The sequence below is a fragment of the Nycticebus coucang genome, chromosome 3, assembly GCF_027406575.1.
Source record: "Nycticebus coucang isolate mNycCou1 chromosome 3, mNycCou1.pri, whole genome shotgun sequence".
In the NCBI taxonomy this organism is placed as follows: domain Eukaryota; kingdom Metazoa; phylum Chordata; class Mammalia; order Primates; family Lorisidae; genus Nycticebus; species Nycticebus coucang.
In genome coordinates, this window is record NC_069782.1 from 70,493,939 (window position 1) to 70,513,379 (window position 19,441).

Below are 19,441 nucleotides of genomic sequence, written 5' to 3' on the forward strand. Positions count from 1 at the left end.
TTTTATAAAGAATTTTCCCCTTTTTGTTGTGTATGTTGTTCATTGAGGTGAAATTCACATTAACATAACATTAACCACAAAGTTTTACTGGAACAGTAATGTTCTCCTATTGTCTATGGCTGCTTTTATGCTAGAAAGGTAGAGTTGCAACAGAGACCCTTTGGCTATGTAAACTGCAAATCCAAAAATACACATTAAGTGTCTGGCCCTTTACAGAAAAAGTTTGCCAACTCTTGGAGTTTAGACTTAAAGTGATAGGAAAAAATGTTGATAATGCAGACTAAACCTAAAAGTGTGTCATGCCTGAAGTTATTACATTGGAAACAGCACAACAGAGGAAATATTTATACCACACGAGTATTGGAAAACTACCATCCAATCAGCAAAGACACCACTTGAATCATTAACATAAAAATATCAACCAAAAGTCATGTCAGAACTACACTCCAAAACTGAAACAAAAGCACAGCAAAAATCTATGAAAGCAGTTGGAGAGAAGCAATTTGCCATGTGAAATTGTCAATAAAGAATGTTGTTTATTTTGTTATTATTTGTGAACTGAACACTACTCATCATTTACATCAGTAAAACTTATAAACTTATGTGCATATATATGTTTATGCACACATATGGGTACTTTTTTTTCTTTCTGTTTTTCTTCCTAGAGAGCTTGTTGTCAAACATTTACCAGTACATCACTGTGTATACCTAACTATACACATTATGTAAATTAGAGCTTCATTATTTTGAAGTGTGTGAAACAGAGTCTGAATGAAACTAAAATCCATTTGCATTGTCTTTCAACATTATACATAAATGAAAAGGAAGAATCTGGATTCTTCAGAAATGCCAACTCATAAATTTATAAATGTTTACCAAAAAAAGCTCCCAAATTCTATTACCTCGTCACCTAAACAAAATTTCTCCACAGTGATTACCAAAGTCAAGCAAAACAGAAACAAAAACAAAGAAAATCCATACCCTAACACATAAAAGTAATGTTCATGGACAAATGCTTTTATAAAAAATCAGTGTTAGTATTCAACACAAGTGTTAATGTTCCCTAGCATTAAGAACTCTAACACATGTATTCCCCCATCCCACCTCCAATTTACCCAGTGCACCAGGCAGATGCCATAATGTGCAAATGTCCTGATGTGAAAGGCTAGAACCAATGTAACATCAGGAGGGCGCAGGACTAGTACAGAAAAGGCCTGAGAATCTCAATGACACAACAGAGCTGGGGAGGGGGCCTGGAGAATCAAGAATGAGGGAAAGAGTTCAAGCTGAAGAGAGGAAGGAAAGAAGAGTCCAAGTACCACAGCATCTGTAGATCATGCCAATAAGGAATGTGGCAATCAAAAAACCACTGAAGGATGGGAAGTGACATAGTGGTGTAATCTGGTTATTGGTTTGGAAGAGGCAAGAGTGAACTTCTGTAAGAGTGAGATGGCCTGGGTTAGACTCAAGTCGGAGGAAAAAGAAGGGATGAAGAATATATATTTTGGTGCCACTGGGACTTACAGGTACGTTAGACTAAGTCAAGAGGAAGGCTGGAGACAAAGATGACTCCCAGGGGCTTCCCAGAGCCCTGGGGCATGGAGAACAAAAACTCTCTGAGTCCTGGTAGGACAAACCCCAGAATGTGAAGGACACAATTGGTGGCTTTGACTGGCATGAAGTGTCACACTCCACCACTCTGAACCTTCCAGAAGTGCATGAGAGAGAAAATAGCTTTCTCCGCTGGTTGCTGGTTTGTAGTATGCTAAGGCCTGCAATCCACTCCACAGATGATTACTCTCAATAGCTCTTAAGTGCTCTTCAGGCTAAAGCGGTCTACTTTTATTTTAATTTCTTTTTTCTTTTCTTTTTTTTTTTTTTTTGCAGTTTTTAGCCAGGGCTGGGTTTGAACCCGCCACCTCTGCCACCTCCGGCATATGGAGCCAGCACCCCACTCCTTTGAGCCACAGACGCTACCCCTTATTTTAAATGGAGGAGAGGGAAAAACAAACCAACCTGTTCCCCCTACCCCAGCCAACACAAGTGCCTCCCATTTTACCCCAAGTTCTAGTTTTTGTGCCTATTCAGATGCCTCTCTCAGTCATGCTCAGCTGACAAAAGTGCTCCCTTCCCTCCTCATGGCCAGGCTTGCCCATTTTCTAAACCAGTGGTTCTCAACCTTCCTAATGCCGTGAACCTTTAATACAGTTAAAGGGGGTCACAACCCACAGGTTGAGAACCACTGTTCTAGACCCTTCAGAATCATTCCTCATGGCTATATGCTATTTGACTCTCTGGATGCACTACGTCTCTCATGACATTTAATTAATAACATTAATGATAATTATTTTATGAATATATCCATTAATATTTAATGGATATATTTAAAAACACTATGCATCTGTAAATAAATTTCCAAGAGTAAAATTATCAGGCAAAAGGACATGAGCATGTCTATGCCTCTTGCTACCTACATAAATAAGTTTCCAAATCAGTGACAGGAGCTCTGAGCTCCTTCCAGCAGAGTGGTATGGGATGAGGCAGGGGTGGGATGGGAGAAGAGCTAGGAGATATAAAATAGTGGCAGCCTAGCTTAATGTCTGGTCTTGATTACCTGCCAATGCCATTCTTCCCATGTTTGGAGTACAAAGTATATTTTCCAAACATTTATTAAATCAACATTTCTCTTCTCCGTGAAATCTTAGAGATCTTATGATTGTTAATTCTGAACATATTCTCCATAATGGAAGGATATTATTTCCAAAAAGCAATTTCACACACACAAATTTATATTTTGATCACCCCCATCTGCAACTACAGCACAGAGGGGGCATAGGCAGGTAAAACTTGATTGCAAATTTCAACCTAACCCTCTCTTACAATGAAGCATGTCTTTCCTTCCTGAAGTCTGGGATTCTATTCTACAACCAATTTCTTCCTGTCTTCCTCCCTAGGGAGCTTTTAGAAGTATGTACAGTATGCAATGTTGTCTTGTAACTGCTCATTGCTGACACCAAAAGAAAAACTATTAAGAACGGCGCTTAGGAAAACAGAAGGTAAATATCAACAACTTCATGTAGGAGAATAACACTCCTGCACTTCCCCCACCCTGTAAAGTGGGGAAGGGGTTTACATGAGTTCATTCCCTACTAGGTACCCAGGAATTTTCTTTGGAGCAATGTTTACCTGCATTAGGGTAGAGATCATCCTCAGTTTATAGACAACAGCACTGATGAGCAAATATTTGATATGATTTGTCTGGAGACAGAAAAATCTGAGACAGAACTAAAGAAGTTTAAACCCAAGTCTAACTGTAAAACTCTTGCATATTAGGGTGGCGCCTGTGGCTCAAGGAGTGGGGCGCCTGTCCCATGTGCCGAAGGCGGTGGGTGCAAACCCAGCCCCGGCCAAAAAAAAAAACTCTTGCATATTAAATACTTTCCTTCTGTCCATTGTCCTTTTTCGGGGGGTGCCTCAGAGGATTTCTAGTTGATTGCTAAACCCCATTCATCAAAATACTCTTAAGAAATAAGAAGGCTCTCCTTTCTCCACACAGAAAGACCTCATGAACTGAAGTTGACGCAGCTCAGAGGCTCTAGAGACAGAGACCTTGTCTGACTGGGAAAAGGATGGTGGACTCTCTGCATCCCCTGCCAAGCCAAATACAACCTCTCCCCTATTTCCCAGGTGGAAAAAGACAGCACAGCTCTACCCAAACCCAGGCAACCTAAGGCCCTCAAAGGGCACTTTTCAATTCAAGTGCACCCCCTCTTCTCTCTTTAATGGATGGCAGTTACCTGTTGCCTTAGGAAGAAAGCAAAGGCTCTGAGGGCAGGAGCTGGCTCATAGCTGCATGGTGGCTGGCAACTTAACCTAATTAAGTTTCAGTTTCCTCACCTAGAAAATGGGATAATTCCCAGCACAGAAGGAGTACACAGTAAGAGTTGATGCTGTTGTCCTTGTAACTGTTTCTGTTACCTTCGAGATAAAGTTCCTACAAAGAGATATCCCTTATATGATTCACACCAAGGGATGCTGAGATCTTGGTTTGTTAAGTGGCACTGGGCACTAGATTCAGGCCCTCTAGACTTGGGAATAGAATCCCATCTCATAGGTTTTTAAATCCTACCTCAGCCCCTTCCAACTGTATGATCTCATGCAAAGACCAACCTCTCTAACTTCTTTCCTCATCTATAATGAGAGATACTACTAGCTCCCTCATAATTGGGGTGACTAAATGGAGGTCAGGCACCCAACATGCCTCTTGCCCATAGCACACCATCATCAGGTGATAGTACCATCAGTCCCATGTCACAGATAAACAGAGTGAGGCTCAGAGACATTAAAAGATTCATTCTAAGGTCCTCCAGGAAGAAGCAACTAAGAAGGACATGAAGCTTCCCTACTGAGATCCAGAACCCCCTGCTAAGGAGAAGACCTGCCCAGGCCTGGCTCAAGGAAGGAACAAGGCTTGTGTACTTCCTATGGACCTGAGGGTTCACCATGCCACTGGGCCCTGTTGACAGCCCTCGGAATCCCTAGATCCAGTGGAAATGAGCAATGCACACAGGACAAGCTTAGTGCCTACATGCAGACCATGCCATTGCAGCTCCAAGAGACCCAACACACTCCAGGAGGAACTCAAAGGGCTGAAGTCTGCAGAAAGCCTAGCAGACATTATGGGAGGTACGGAGCTTCCTCCAGGAGTCCAGCCAACCACAACTCTGATACTCCTGAGCTGAGTGGCTATCCCGCTCAGACCCAACTAAACCTGAACTCTTACCCTAAACCCAACTTGTTCCTCTCAGGTTAGACATTGCTGTGCTTATTCATAACTTGAAGTCAGAAATGGACCTCCATATCCATTTGTAAATTGGTTACTGGCCCTAATAGAATGAATGGGCTCACTATATACCAGCAAGAAAAGGACCAGCCAGTACGTGCTTTAAAGGGGAATGACAGGCACGTCAGACCAGTTATAGGAGGTGCTGCAGGAAAGACAGGAATGCTAGAACAGTCAGACAGGGCTGCTGATGGCTCTCCTGGGGCAGCTGGCACTGGCCTGCCTTCGGGAGATACTCTGAACCTTCTGATACTTCTTACTCCCAGAGAAGCAGGGAGTAAGAAGCTGGCTGAAGGAAGGAGGAAGAGAGGGAAGGAAAGAGAGCAGCCTGCTAGTGGGGGTGGGGGTGTTTGCACAAGTAGGTCCAGAGCTGACTGATGAGAACTGAGTGTGGCTGCTGCAGGAGAGAAGCAAAGGAGGCCACTTGAACCCAAGCATGGGGCATGATGTGCTCAGAAGATTCTGTCCAGACTCCCTTGTTTGCAACTGACAGAAAAGCCAGCTTAAATGGATTTAATCAAGAATGGAAGCTATGGGCTCATTTACCTGAAAGTTCAGAACAAGGCTCACTTCAGATCGCTGAGCCATGGGGATTTAGTCCTACCTCTCCTCCAGGCTGGCCTCACTCCTGGATGGGCCCTCTCTCCAGCCAGCAAACCCCAGCAGCAACCAGCTCATACACTCTCCTTTCTCAAGTTCCCTTACCCACTGGAGTAAAGTACTAAAACTGGCTCTGATTAGGTCATACTATCCCTGAACCAATCACTGCCCAGAAAGATGAAGCCCCATGACCGGCCAGTTCTGAGTCACTAAACACCCAATGGGCATGCCCTGAAGGGAGAGAGGGGCAGCTCTCAGGAAAATCAGGATGCAGAGACCTAGAAGGCAACGGGAGCGAGGTGGGCTGCCCACCACCAAAACTGCATGTTATTAGCTACCATGCAAGTCAGCATCCATGCTTCAGGCAGGGAGCCATGTCCCATTCTCAACAACCTTCCTTTGCAGCAGTATTTATACCCTTCTGGGAAAACAGGCTACAAACCTAATCTTATTCAAGGCTGTGAGGTGAATAGACAGTCAAGGTTCCAACTTAGTTCTGCCCAAGTCTTCTACCCAGGAGAAATACTGTCCTCCTCCACTATACACCACCTAAAGAGCCAAGATTCTGTCCAGTCAGCAAACTGACCCCAGCAGGGGGAATGAAATATTCCAATACATTTTCAGGAGCTCACTGAGATGTAGAAGACTGGCTGGGAGGCAGTGACACAAGACATCCTCCTCCCTAGGATCAGGCCTGTAAGAAAGTGGAAGCCAGAGTGGCCCTAAAGCACCCCAAAGCAGTAGATAGTGGCACCACCAATGGATGCAGCACAGCATGCAGGGGCCCAGAGTGAAGAGGCACATACGCTTTGGAGCAGGCTACCTGGATGTCTCAGCAGAGGAGATAGCGCTGGGAAGTATGTGTCCAGGTGTCATGAAGTTGTGGCTCTAAGAGCACCTGGACAAAGTTTTAAAGGCCAGACAAGGACCACAACCATTGCTGGACAAGCCAAAAAGCTCAGGGGAAACTATGCACCATTGGAAAGGGGTCTGGAAAGAACAGAATTACTAACTCAGCAAGGTGCAAGGGGACAAGGGGCAGACATCTCTCAATGTTAAGCCTCATCATTCCCACATAGAGTGTGCACTCAGCACCAACCACACAGCAGACACAGAGGTCAGTGCAGCAACCCAAGAAGACAACCTGGAGTGACAACAGGCATCCTCATGTCCCAGATAGCTCATCTCACAAAGCCACTTCCTATTTTCCAATTTGGGGGAGTCCACCACCTGACCAGATAGGAAACCACATCCCCATACTCTTAACACAGAAGCAGTATCCACAGGGCAAGGTGTGCCTGCCTAGTCACACCGCCTAATTCCTCATTGGGCTAAGAGTGTGTTCGGAGAGGTAAAGCCTGTGTCTGCTACTGTACCAGCTGCTGCAAATACAAACTGCTGAGAACACCAGAACACAGAAAGAAGTACCCTGGTCCCTTACCATAGTCCAAGGTTCTCACTGTTTTTTTTCCAGCACACAGGCTGCAGCGGCCTAGGGCACATGTTATTTCTGTCCACATAGCAGACCCTACATGCTTCTTCTGGAAACTCCTCCCCCACTTCCTGTGGGCACTGCCACTTTCTTACAAGCCTCTCCTCACCCCACCCCTAAACCAACCCAGAGTGGTTCTCCAGGAGTTTCCAAACTGAAAACAAGCAAATCCTTCTCGTTACAATAGCTTAATCTTCAAGAGGTCAAACCCAGAAGCTGCTTACCTTTCTCAACATGCCCATTCACAAGAGAGATAGACAGAAAAACAGATACACACACACAGTGCTGAGGGCAAGACATAATGGTTTCCCTCTCATACCTTCCTACCCCTATTTCAATCCCAAAGAGCACTTTAAGCTCAATGATCAAAGGAAGGAACAAGATTATAAGCAAATGCAAGAAGAGCTCATGGAGCACCCAGGAGAGTAATGCTTATGCTCTTCTGTGAGAAGTTAGGCTCCTATACTCATCTACCAAACTTCAAAGTGAGAATTTAAATGCCTGAGAAGCGTCCTTAAAAGAGAAGTAAAGTACCCATTCACAAACTTCTCTGTGGGAGTTGAGATTAAAACTTAACATGTGGCCCATTTCTGTCACGGCCAAGCCACAAGCACCCAGTAAAAGGGGGGGAGGGGTGTGTGTGAAGATGCCAACTTCAGGTGCTTGCTGAAAGCCCCCCCAGAAACACAGGGAGGAGAAACATGGAGGTTGCAAAGAAAGATCACTTGACCCTACCCCACTCCATGAACCTAAGAAAAAGTCAGGCCCAGAAAGGTAGGTATCAGCTTCCGGTTACCCAGGTTAGCCGGGGGAGGGGAGAGTCAAGAGGAAATGGGCAGGACAACCAGACCCAACAGATCTACTAGTCCCCATTGAGGGCTTGTAAGTCAGGAGAAGCAGAAGATCTTGCTTGGGCCACAGTGTCATAGTGCAGCCCCCTCATTACTATAGGAGGCCTGGGTGACGCAGGCTGCCTGGACTACAGTGGCCTACCCCCAAGCATGGCCTGCCCTGGCAGTTACAGAAGCCCCAGGAGAGATCATCAGAACAGGGAGAAAAACCAGCAAGACTCTTCTCCCCCTAGGATAAGGACCAAAGCTGCAGATAGCCAGCACCTGCACTACAATAATGTAACAGTGGGGTACCCAAGGGTGACCACAGGCAAATTCACATTCTGTGGTTCAACCAGAATGAGCAGGCACTCAGAACTCCATGCTGTGACCTCACGCCATCTAAAGCACCCCATAGCTTACTCTAGCCCTTCTGTTTCAGTTACCTCCATTTTGCCTTCTGGATCTAACTCCCCCAGGCCCAGCATCAGGTATTTGATGAGTACATAGACTAAATCAGCACCCACCATGTACATTAGCCCCATCACCCCTTCTCCGGGTAACAAGACACTGTCTCCTGGGAACATCCCCTCTAATCTGGGCCTGTTTGGGCAAAACTAACACGATGCTCAGATTTAGAGGTGAACCAATCAACATATCCTGCTAATTCTAGTAACAGCCCAGAGAAAACACAAAGAAATGTTTGCTGGGGTTTCTGGGAAAGAAAGGGTCAGAAGTTCAGTGAGGGAATATCCTGAAGCTGTTGAGGCTCAAGAAAGATATTGTACCATGTGATATCACAAAAAAGGGATGGAGAAAAATCAGGTCCTTTGACAGCAGATTCCGTCTTTGGGCCTGTGACAATCCGCCTCTTGTGTCTAAGTTCCTGCCACTAGCACAGAGCTAACCTCCCTGTGGGGCTGGATGGGCCACATAATGAGTAAAGGAAGTACACACAGGTGCTTTGCCGGCAAGCAGCTAACTGCACAGGGAAGGAAACAACGTGAACCATTTAGCCCAAAGGGTAAGCTGTTCTTATTTCATATCCCTGCACATCAGGATGGTGGGCCCCCATAGATAGCCCTGAAAAGCCAACTTGCCAACTGTCTACTTTGGCACCATGCAAGATGCACCAAACGGGTGAATAAAGTTGGGCAGCATCTACCTTAAATAGCTTTGGGGAGGGCTGACCTAAGAATGAGAAGGCTGTATGCTACCATGGTAATTACCAGATCACTCTGGGGAAAGATGTGGCCACAGCCCCCATCCTAACCCAAGCTGGGCCAGGTACCTGATGACAAGGGGTGGGAGGGGGTATCAAAATAAACCATCAAAGGGATAAGAACCACCCAGATCCAGTGTGTGCAGGTGACTGCCCAGAGCCAAATGTAACCTGTAGCATAAACAGGGGATAGAGAAGAGTGTGCTGCCCACACTCAAGGCATAAGCAGGGCTGAGAGGAGCATTGCCAGCCTACTGGGTTTGATGTGGGCCATTGTTGCACATACCTAAATCTGACTGCTGACACCTGCAGTACAGAACCCCCCACCAGAGTCAAGGCCAACCATGGCCAACACCCTATGAAATCATGCTGTGCATACAGTACAGAAGTGACCAGGGCTCCGCAACAGCCATGAGGCTGACCCACCAAAAGGTGTGGTCTGGAAAAAGCAGCACCCCACTTTCTGGCCATAGCAAATGAAAAACACATTCCTGGGGAATATGTGTCTAGGAATGTCATTTTGTCTCTTGACCAAAAAAAGGCTAAAAGTTCCTAGGAACCCAGGTTTCACAGAGGTAGCATTTGAACAGTGTCCAGTGACCACAGACAGGTAGGGCTCATGGGCTATCTTTTCTCACTTTCTCTTCTCCAGAAACAAAACAGGAAAAACACCTCACACCTCTTCCTCGGCCACTTCCAGAGAAAGCACAGAGCATTTCAGGTACAACCTTCCTCCCAGCCCAGAATGAAAGTGCTTAAGCCGTGAACCTGGGGTAAAGATCTAGTCCCACACAGAAAAGGGGAGTGCCTGTGATGTATGTAGTACCCACTGCCCTCTCACAAGTAACACTGGAGGCAACCAGCGGGTAGGTGGGTGTGTTACAATCCCAACCTGATCCTTTCTAGACATGTGTCTGCTGAACCTCAGTTTCCTTGCTAGTACTTGCCTCCAATCTGCTGTGCAGATTTTGCCTCCAATCTGCTGTGCAGATTTTGAATACACATGAAATGCTGAAAACTACCAGCACCTACAGCCTGCTCAGTAGGTGCTAAAAGCCAGTTTCCAAGACTGGCCCTTTTCAGAGGAAGAGCACCACACACTAGAGCACCCACAGTAATGCAAGTTATTGATTCTCAGGGAGCAACTCATGCTCCACTATCAAGCAGCCTACAATCCCATGGAAAACAAGATCAACCAGACCTGTTATCAGCAAGAAAATAGGATTTTAAAAGGATCAACAGTGCCTGAGGGAGACTGTCTTGGGTTAAACCAGGCAAGGTTTCAGAAAACCAGAGCAGGAGGGACAACAGGGAGCTCCCAACGAGGGGCAGCACAATGGTCAAATCCCACATGCCACACACAAACAGGTAAAGTCTGTTTTCAGAGTTAAGTAGATGCTGTTCTGATGACAAGATAGAAATTCATTTCAAAGCATGACTGGACTGGAGTAGCTTCTGTTCTTGAATTTTCTGGAAAAGTTACTTAAAGCATTCTTGATGTTATATGAAAGTTCTTGAAAGCTTCTAATAATAAAAGTGGATTCTCACACTCAAAAACATTTAGAGTGGGCCAGTGGCACAATGGATAATGCGTCTAACTACATATCAAAAACATTTAGAGTCACTACAAGCTAGAGGGACTTAAAGGGAGAAAGGTTGAAGGGACCAGGAAGGGAATGGAAATTCAAAATGTAACATATGAAACCACTTCATGTTTGTAAAGTAAAACCTTAGAAGATACAATGGAGTTCAGCTTCCAGACGGCATCACTGATGTGGGAAGAGAGAGACGTTGTTAAGCTACCAGCATAAGAGCCACCCAGTGCTGTGACACTGTACAAACTACTTAATCTCTCATCTCTGAAATGAAGATGGAGCACCTACCACAGAAGTAGTCAAAGCACCCAATCAGATGCTCCATAAAGCACCTGGGACACAATAAATGCTCAGGGAACAGCAGCTATCCACCTTACCTCTGCTGCCCAGCACGGAAGACCAAGCCTACTCTGAATGCAGAGGAAACCTTTTGATGAGCCCCTTTAGGCTTTCCAAGATTCATTTTCCTCCAGTGGTTGAATCCAGGAAACTTTGTTGCAGTCTTAATAGCATTCCAAGGCCTTTAACCTCAACTGCTTGGCAGCCCTTGAGACTCAAGTCCCCAGAGGGCAACTGGCATATCACCTGACATGACCCCTCTCTTAACAGGCTCCACAAAGGATCACAGAACTTCTGGGAACTTGAATAGTCACAGAATCCACAGGCCTGGGGAGAGCCCAGGTATCTGCACACCCACCTCAGACAGTAGCCCTGGACTGCCTAAACCAGCTCTGACACTAATCCAGAGCTTCCCTAAGCCACAGGGCTCTTCTCTGAGGGCTCAAACCGCCACCTTAGGTTTGACCCTGTGGCTACACAGAGGCAAACCCAACTCAGAGGGTACAACAACAGTTCGAATACTGGAAATCAGCCCCATGCACATGCCACCTCCCCTCCAAGCCCAGATGCCCCCACTCACCAGACTCAGAATTTGACATCTGGGCATACCCCATCCCCAGGATGAGAGGGGCAAACTGCCTAAAGAGCCTTCCTTCAAGCTCTCTGTTCCCCTCATGTCAGAGACAAATCAAAAACTGACTGCCCGCACCTGACTAAAACTTTTCATTTGGAATACTTGCATGATGCAATACTCCAGAAAGCCATTTCATGCTCTTAAGAATCCTGAAATGTCTCCAAATAAGACATAGGGAGTGGTGGGACTGCAAACTAGTACAACCTTTCTGGAAGGAAGTATGGAGAAACCTCAAAGCACTCAACCTAGACCTCCCATTCGATCCCGCAATCCCATTACTGGGCATCTACCCAGAAGGAAAGAAATCCTTTTATCATAAGGACACTTGTACTAGACTGTTTATTGCAGCTCAATTTACAATCGCCAAAATGTGGCAACAGCCTAAATGCCCACCAACCCAGGAATGGATTAACAAGCTGTGGTATATGTATACCATGGAATACTATTCAGCCATTAAAAAAAATGGAGACTTTACATCCTTCGTATTAACCTGGATGGAAGTGGAAGACATTATTCTTAGTAAAGCATCACATGAATGGAGAAGCATGAATCCTATGTACTCAATTTTGATATGAGGACAATTAATGACAATTAAGGTCATGGGGGGGAAGCAGAAAGAGGGATGGAGGGAGGGGGTGGGGCCTTAGTGTGTGTCACACTTTATGGGGGCAAGACATGATTGCAAGAGGGACTTTACCTAACAATTGTAATCAGTGTAACTGGCTTATTGTACCCTCAATGAATCCCCAACAATAAAAAAAAAAAAAAAAAGAAAAAAAAAAATGGCAGAAAGACATAGGGAGAACTCTGTCCATCCCTCATCCCATGCAGGAAGCTCATGTGCACACTCTGTATCTATCTTCCCATCTTGAGGACAAGGGCTAGACATCCTCCACACCCAGCATCACAAGCACTTACTAGAAACGTCTGTTCAACTGCTGGGCTACCTTTTCCAGTTTTACCATGCTCCCCCATACATAGTACGCATCAGCTGGCGACTGTGATGTAGCTGCATTACCTCCCAAGACCTGGAATTCATTTAGAAAATATTTTTAAACACAGCATGAAGACTATCAGTAGGTATTCCTTACTTAGAAAATGCTTCCCCATTCATAGTATCCCTACATTAGGACAACACACATGCCCTGAGAATAAAAAGAAGTTCTGGAAAAGTGCTCCAAACATGGTGTTAGCTAGGAAACACTAATAATGCACTGCCTTTGCTACCACTCGATCAATCAAACTCAGTCACACATTCTGACAACCAGCCACTAGGCCCTGAAAGAACCAGGGAGGCTCAGGACAGCTCACCACCAGAAAGACAAAGCACTACTTCTATTGACAATGACAAAGCACCCAACTTCCAAGAGATTTCTAGTGGGGGTGGGTGGGCATGAGACCATAGTCACCTGAAGATTGGCCCAAGGTCAATTCTAGTTAAACTCAAGTTCTGAGAAGAATCAAAATCAAAGCAAAGGTGAACCCAGCTGCACCTCCTTCACTTCACTATGAGCTTGGAACCCTTGGTAGTGGTGGTAGTGAGGCAGGTGTCCTGCCACGCACAGCTGTGTCTTGAGACCAGGCGCTAAGGTGACCACAGGTACCTTTCTACATCTGTATCCAGAACAAAAGCCCCATCCCACAGACTGGCTTTGGACAGTCCTATAGGCCTCTGGAACCTACAGCTAGGACAACATATTCTGAGGACCACCCAGAAACCTCTATGAGGACTACAGAGTGAGTAACAAACAACAATTTACATCTGTTTCACAAACAATACTTGTTAACCTCCCTGTTTCCTAAAGTCTTAAGACCCTCTGCTGCTCCTCTAACACATCCCGGCCACAGTATTCAGAGCAAGGACAGGAATGTCACTGAACCTGGGCAACTGGCAAGATCAGGCAAAATCCACACATTTAGAGAAAGAGAAATATACTGGAGAAAGTCTGAATTAACGGTCTTTCATTGTGCAATTTATATGATTCCTCTTTTCTGCAGGATCAATGGCATTTTAAATTAATGTCGAAAGAAATGTAATCTTGTAGCAGAAAGAGAAGTAACCACACAAGATTCACAGAAAGTTACATGCCAGTTAGCAGCTGTCAGAGCCCAGGATCCTGTCAATTACAGAGACCTTAAGATGTTTGTGGGACAGGCTGTCTCATATTGTTACCCTGTTAGATAGATCACAGGTAAATCTAACCCCAGTTGTAATCTCATATAAACTAGTGTGGGATGTAACAGGCTCCCCACATCTTTTCTTACCAGCTCAAGAGCACTACCTATTTGTGCCTCCTCTGAAGCCGTCTATCTTTCAAGAGTACTGTGGTAGTGTTTAGAGTTGGAAGGACGGGCAATAAAGTTCCCAGCTTTGGGTCTTTCACCTCCCATTAAGAAACAAAAGCATCTTGTTCTCTGCTGGCCACGGGAAATAGTCATTGAACAGAACCTACTTGTCAAGATGCTGTTGTCTTCTGCACCTGCAAAGAGGAGAAACTGGCTTTACCCTATGCCCCCTTAGAAAGCTATTTGGAGAAAGCAGAACATTCTGTTGGGTGCTACACAAATTAAATTGGACATCTTGCTTTAGAATTTTCTCATTTGAGCCAGGCACTGTGGCTCACGCCTGTAACCCTAGCACTATGGGAGGCTGAGGTGGGTGGACTGCTTGAGCTCACAAGTTCGAGACCAGCCTGAACAAGAGCCAGACTCTGTCTCCACTAAGAATAGAAAAATTGAGGCAAGAGGATCACTTTAGCCCAAGAATTTGAGGTTGCTGTGAGTTATGATGACACCATTGGCACTCTACCCAGGGCAACAGCTTGAGACTCTGTCTCAAAATTAAAAAAAAAAAAAAAATTTTTTTGTCATTTGAAAAAAACTCACACACAAGGTCCCTTGCAAGAAGATTAAAAAAAAAAAAAAAAATTTTTTTTTTCCTAGAACAATTCAAGTTAGTCTCTGCTGTCTCTTCCAGAATCTGAACCTGGATCTGAAGGAGCTTTACAGGGTACATACATCAGACCCCAGTCCCATTCTGCTGACCAATGTCTTAATCTTCTAATTCCTAAGTGGGAAAATTATCTTTCTTGCTTGTGTCTCTTGGCTTCCTGATGCCTGCAGAACTGTGAGGAAGAAAGTAGTTCTTGAAGGGGTTTTCTGCTCCAGACTATGACAGCAGGGAGGCATTTACACAGACATTCAGAACTAGTTCAAATCCCTTTTCTCTGCAGGGCCTTCTTGGCCTCTTCGTGCTCTGAACACAAGGACACTCACCTGCATTTGGCAAGCTCTGGCCTATGCTGTTATTTAACTTCTCTGGGGGATATAGTATACTCTACTGTCTCTGTCAGACCATTTCTCTAAAAGCTATGTTTGTTAACCACCATTTAACATCCAGGCTCGTCATGGTTCTACAGTGTAGCGTCTCAAGTCGCTTGTGGTTCTTTTACTCTTCAATGTTCTACTTTAGAATATTCCATAACTAAAATTCTGATCACATAACAGTCACTGAGCCTTCTTGGTAAAAGAGGGCTCAAAGATCCAAAGATTCTAGGATTCAGCCAGCACAGATAAAGTGTTAACATTTCTGCTCTATAGGGAGAGGACATCTAACATCCTCAAGAAGGTTGCATGTTGCTCAGCAAGACAAAGCCTGTACTTTCATGAAACAATGAGTGTCTGATGCAAATGGGAACCTATCACCTGCTGAGGCGACTGCTCTTGGGGAGACTCCTTATAATTTCTGTGAAAGAGTAAGACACAGTCCTTAACTTACGCATAATTCAGCAAGATTAAGCAGCAACAATCACACATACACTGCACTTCAGAGAGATTTTCAACACCCCAGCCTAACACTACCAAGAAAAGAATAAGGGTAAGGCTTCATCTATTCTGAATAACTGTTAGTTGCCTTATGAAAAGGAGAATAGAGCATTTACTTTATTAATGAATTGGCAGAAATTAATTCTGAGCCTGCTGCAACAGAACTTCAAATATATACTCCAGAGGCTAAAACTTGGAGCAAAGGAACAACTTTCATCTTAAAAACTCGGCTGGGTGTGGTGGCTCATGCCTATAATCCCAGCACTTTGGGAGGCTAAGGCGGTTGGACTGCCTAAATTCATGAGTTCAAGACCAGCCTAAGCAAGAGCAAGACCCTGTCTCTCAAAAAATATCCAGGCGTTGTGGCGGGTGCCTGTAATCCCAGCTACTCGAGAGGCTGAGGCAAGGGGATCACTTGAGCCCAAGAGTTTGAGGTCGGTGTGAGCTATGAAGCCATGGCACTCTACCAAGGGTGCTGAAGTGAGACTCTGTCACCAAAAAGAAAAAAAAAAAAAAAAAAAACTCCTTTGTCAATGACATGATCAGTAAATATTACATTGTCACTTCCCTAACTTTTTAGATACTTGCACATTTTAGGTCAGCTGCCTGACACTGACTTTTCAAGCAATAGCTAAGTTTGTTAACCATAATTGCATGCCCATAAAGGTAAGCATTATATGACACAATTCTCATCGCTTCTCTCAGAAGAGGTTTAATTTTAGTGTTGGCTCTTCAACACTGTCCTCATTTTTTTCCATGATCATTTCAAATATGTGTCAACTATCCAGTAGTGGAGAGAACCCAGATCAATCTGAGAAAAACTGGAGATGCACAGACATTCTGAGCTGTCACGCCACCTCTACTGGCAACCTTGTCCACGGAAGCTCTAGGTTTCTATATGGTGTCCAATCAAAGCCATGCTCCTGTCAAACGACTCTTAACAATACTCAAGGACAGTCACTGACAACAGCAGCCTTTGAAGAAGGCACTTTCCTCATTGTTCAAAGAGACAATTTCCCAATTCCATCCACCACACATTAGAAGGACTCTATCCATGCCCATAACTGAAGTCCCCAAAATTACCCATAGAAAAATGTGAATTTCAGGCCATGTGATCCAACTATGGGCCTATATGAGCATAATATTTTTGCACATGCTAAGATACTGGAAACTACAATTTGTTCTCTCTCTTCTCTCCCTACTACCCATGATTAGATTAACACCTTACCCAACACTAAGACCTCAGAGGACAATGTCCCACCTAATCTACAACATTGGACGCCTGTCAAAGTGCTCCTGATCCTAAAGCTTTCCTATGTGGCATTAAGGATCGGTGCTAGTATCTCAGCAACTTCTCAGATTCTTCTGAAGGGAAGTGAATGCATGGAATTCAAGAAATTACACTTTGGCTCCACAAAAGATGCAGAAGTCTCCAAGGCTATTTTTTCATGTTACATCTTATCCTCTAAAACAGTGGTTCTCAATCTTCTTAATGCCATGACCCTTTAATACAGTTCCTCATGTTGTGGTGACCCAACCATAAAACGTACCATAAAATTATTTTCATTGCAACGAAAATAATTTTATGGCTGGGGGTCACCACAACATGAGGAACTGTATTAAAGGGTCGTGGCATTAGGAAGTTTGAGAACCACAGCTCTAACATTTCAGTCGTAGAATCACAGTGGCACCAGTCACTGCAAAAAGGACATTCTAGAAGGTTTTATGTAGCCTGTGCCTACTCCACTCCCAAAACCATAACAAAAATGTGTATAACATTTGTTAAAGACAAATGCCATCAAATCAATTTTGGTGGGAACTAAAAACTGGGCTAGAATAATTAACTTATGTTGCAGTAATCAGAGCCTAAAAAGATCACAACTTCTTACTCTCCACTAAAATTATACAAACTAATTGGAATTAATCCAAAAATATCAGAGTGAAGCACACTAACAGTAATTAGCCAAGCTCATGTTAGAGAAAAGCAAAAGCTCCCACTGTAAAAGAAACCTGAGTTACCTGGCCAAGCCCAAGACGATTTTGTCTTCCATCCACAGCATGTTAAAGTGATCTCAATGGTCACTTCCTGGTGTCCCTGCAAATACTGGGCTCACTTCATACCTGGATGCCACTGCACCTTCCTATAGCCCTGCTCCCGTCACAGGGAAAAATGACCCTTATTGCCAACAAATCCTTGGAGAAAATAAGAGAACAAATCAATCTTCCCCTACACACACACACACACACACACACACACACACACACACCCCGAGGGGGCAGGAGGGAAATCCCTTTGCAAACAGTAGCCTCAGCAAAGGGACAACTGGGAAAACAACACCATGAGCTAACCCTGACAGTCTAGGTCATGAACCACCACACTCAGATCCTCAGCCTCTGATCAAGAAAAGGGACAACCAAAGCAGGGACGGGAGAGAATGGGAGATAAAACAATCAACTCTAATTCACTACCCCAAAAATGAGGCTCTGGGTGAGTCGGAGGCACGTAGATCCAGAAAGGCAACAGGAAGATCCCACCCTCCCCAAGATCATCCTTCATCCACAGCCACCCAGAGGGGGATTCGGCAAAGGCATATCCAGTCACAGAACGGAGCGGCACACTCCACATACTCTGGGCACCAGCTAGGGACAAAACAGGCCGACGCTTCTCTCAGAAGCCAGGAAGCTGCTTCCAGACGGGAGAAGAGGGAAGGAGGTCTTCCCTGATCGTCCTTAAGACCGAGACAAGGGAGACACAGGTTACTTGAGTCATAGCCCGGACACTAGTTGCTTCACAGCCTTCCTCCTTACCCTCCCCCCGACAGGAGGGCTTCCCGGGGGGTCTCGGTTCCCGAGAGGGCAGTGGGGCAGGGAAGTCCTGTCCAGAGCAGCGAGGGTCGGAGAGCTGCACCAGAAGCGGGTAGAAAGCTCTGGCCTCAGCCTCCATCTATTCCCTTCACCCAGGCCGCACGGAGGCCTCGGCCTCACTTACCGAGCGCTGCCGGGCTGTCCGACCTGCCCCTGCCCCGGGCCCGGGGGGCGAGAGGCAGAGATGGCAGCGGCCCTCGGGGGGAGGTGGGCGCCAGACGGGTCCCCCGAAGCCCTGCTGATGAGGGGCACAGGGGAAAGGAAGGGTCCCGGGCCCACGCGGCCTCTGTCCCCGTTCGCGCAGTGAATACTTACGTTGCTCTGGGGGTCGATGGCCTGCAGCAGCCGGTCCCTGATCTGCTGCGGAGACGCCGGAGCCGCTGTCATTGCCTGGGCGAGGCGGGGGGGAGCGGCCGGGCCAGCGGGCGGGCGGGCTGAGGCGGGGGACGGGGGTCACTCACTCGCCGGCCTCCGGGAGCGGAGCCGCATGTTCCCCGCGGCGCCGGGGGATCTGGAGGCGCGCGGCGTGGCGGAGAGGGAAGCCGGGGCCGAGTCTCGGGCCCTGGCCGCCGCCGCCACCGAAGGAGGAGGAGGAGGAGCCGCCGGAGCCGCAGCCACCGCCGCCGCCGCCTCGCGAACCAAACTCCAGTGAGCTGCCCCCGCGCAGAGCACACTGGGTAACCCGCGCCGCACGCAGCGTCGGCGCCACGCTGAGGAGGTTGGGAGATGGGAAGGGCGGAGACGCCAAGCCTGGGCGGGGCTGCACGCGTGCCACGCCCCGCACCTTTGCGCAGGCGCGCGCAGGCGCACTCTACAGGTCAAACTGCCTCAGCCCAGCAGCCCGACTGAGAGAGCCGTTGCGAGACGGTTGGGCGGGGCAACGGTAGCTTTCTCAAGACGCCGCCCCTGCCCAGGAACGAGGCGGGGGCTTTTTGACGAATGCGCGCGCGCCGAATCCTCTAACCTAGGCGGTCGCAGGGCGGGGAGGGTCTCTTCTCGCGAGGTAGAGCTTGCCCTGTGCGTGACGGAGAGGCTGGGAATCGGAGTCAGAGGAGTTGCCAAGCTGTTCGCTGGCGGCGAAGAAGTAGACGTCTACGTTGAGATTCCTCGTGCAAAAGGGATACCGGAAGAGCTCGGGGGTGCAGCCCCTCCGCTCTGGGTGGGTGCGGGGCGGGGATCTGCATGGCCACGCGCGT

The 19,441-nt window shown here is 46.5% G+C and overlaps 1 protein-coding gene across 5 annotated transcripts in view; it reads right to left on the reverse strand.

The window, feature by feature from the left end:
- Positions 1-18,898, reverse strand: part of MED26 (mediator complex subunit 26) — a 51,680-nt gene extending 32,782 nt beyond the window's left edge. For 2 of the 5 annotated variants that reach the window (XM_053585564.1, XM_053585563.1), the window contains exons 1-2: positions 18,370-18,521; positions 17,400-18,109 (exon numbers count right to left, since the gene is read on the reverse strand). Coding sequence is in view for 1 of the 5 variants with exons in the window: in XM_053585562.1 (XP_053441537.1) it covers positions 18,561-18,632 (72 nt within the window). In the remaining 4 variants the exon portion in view is untranslated. Of the gene's footprint in view, positions 1-17,399; positions 18,110-18,369; positions 18,522-18,560 lie in introns of those variants that run through there. The other 3 variants (XM_053585565.1, XM_053585562.1, XM_053585566.1) reach the window with 3 other exon arrangements.
- Between the last annotated feature and the right edge of the window lie 543 nt (positions 18,899-19,441).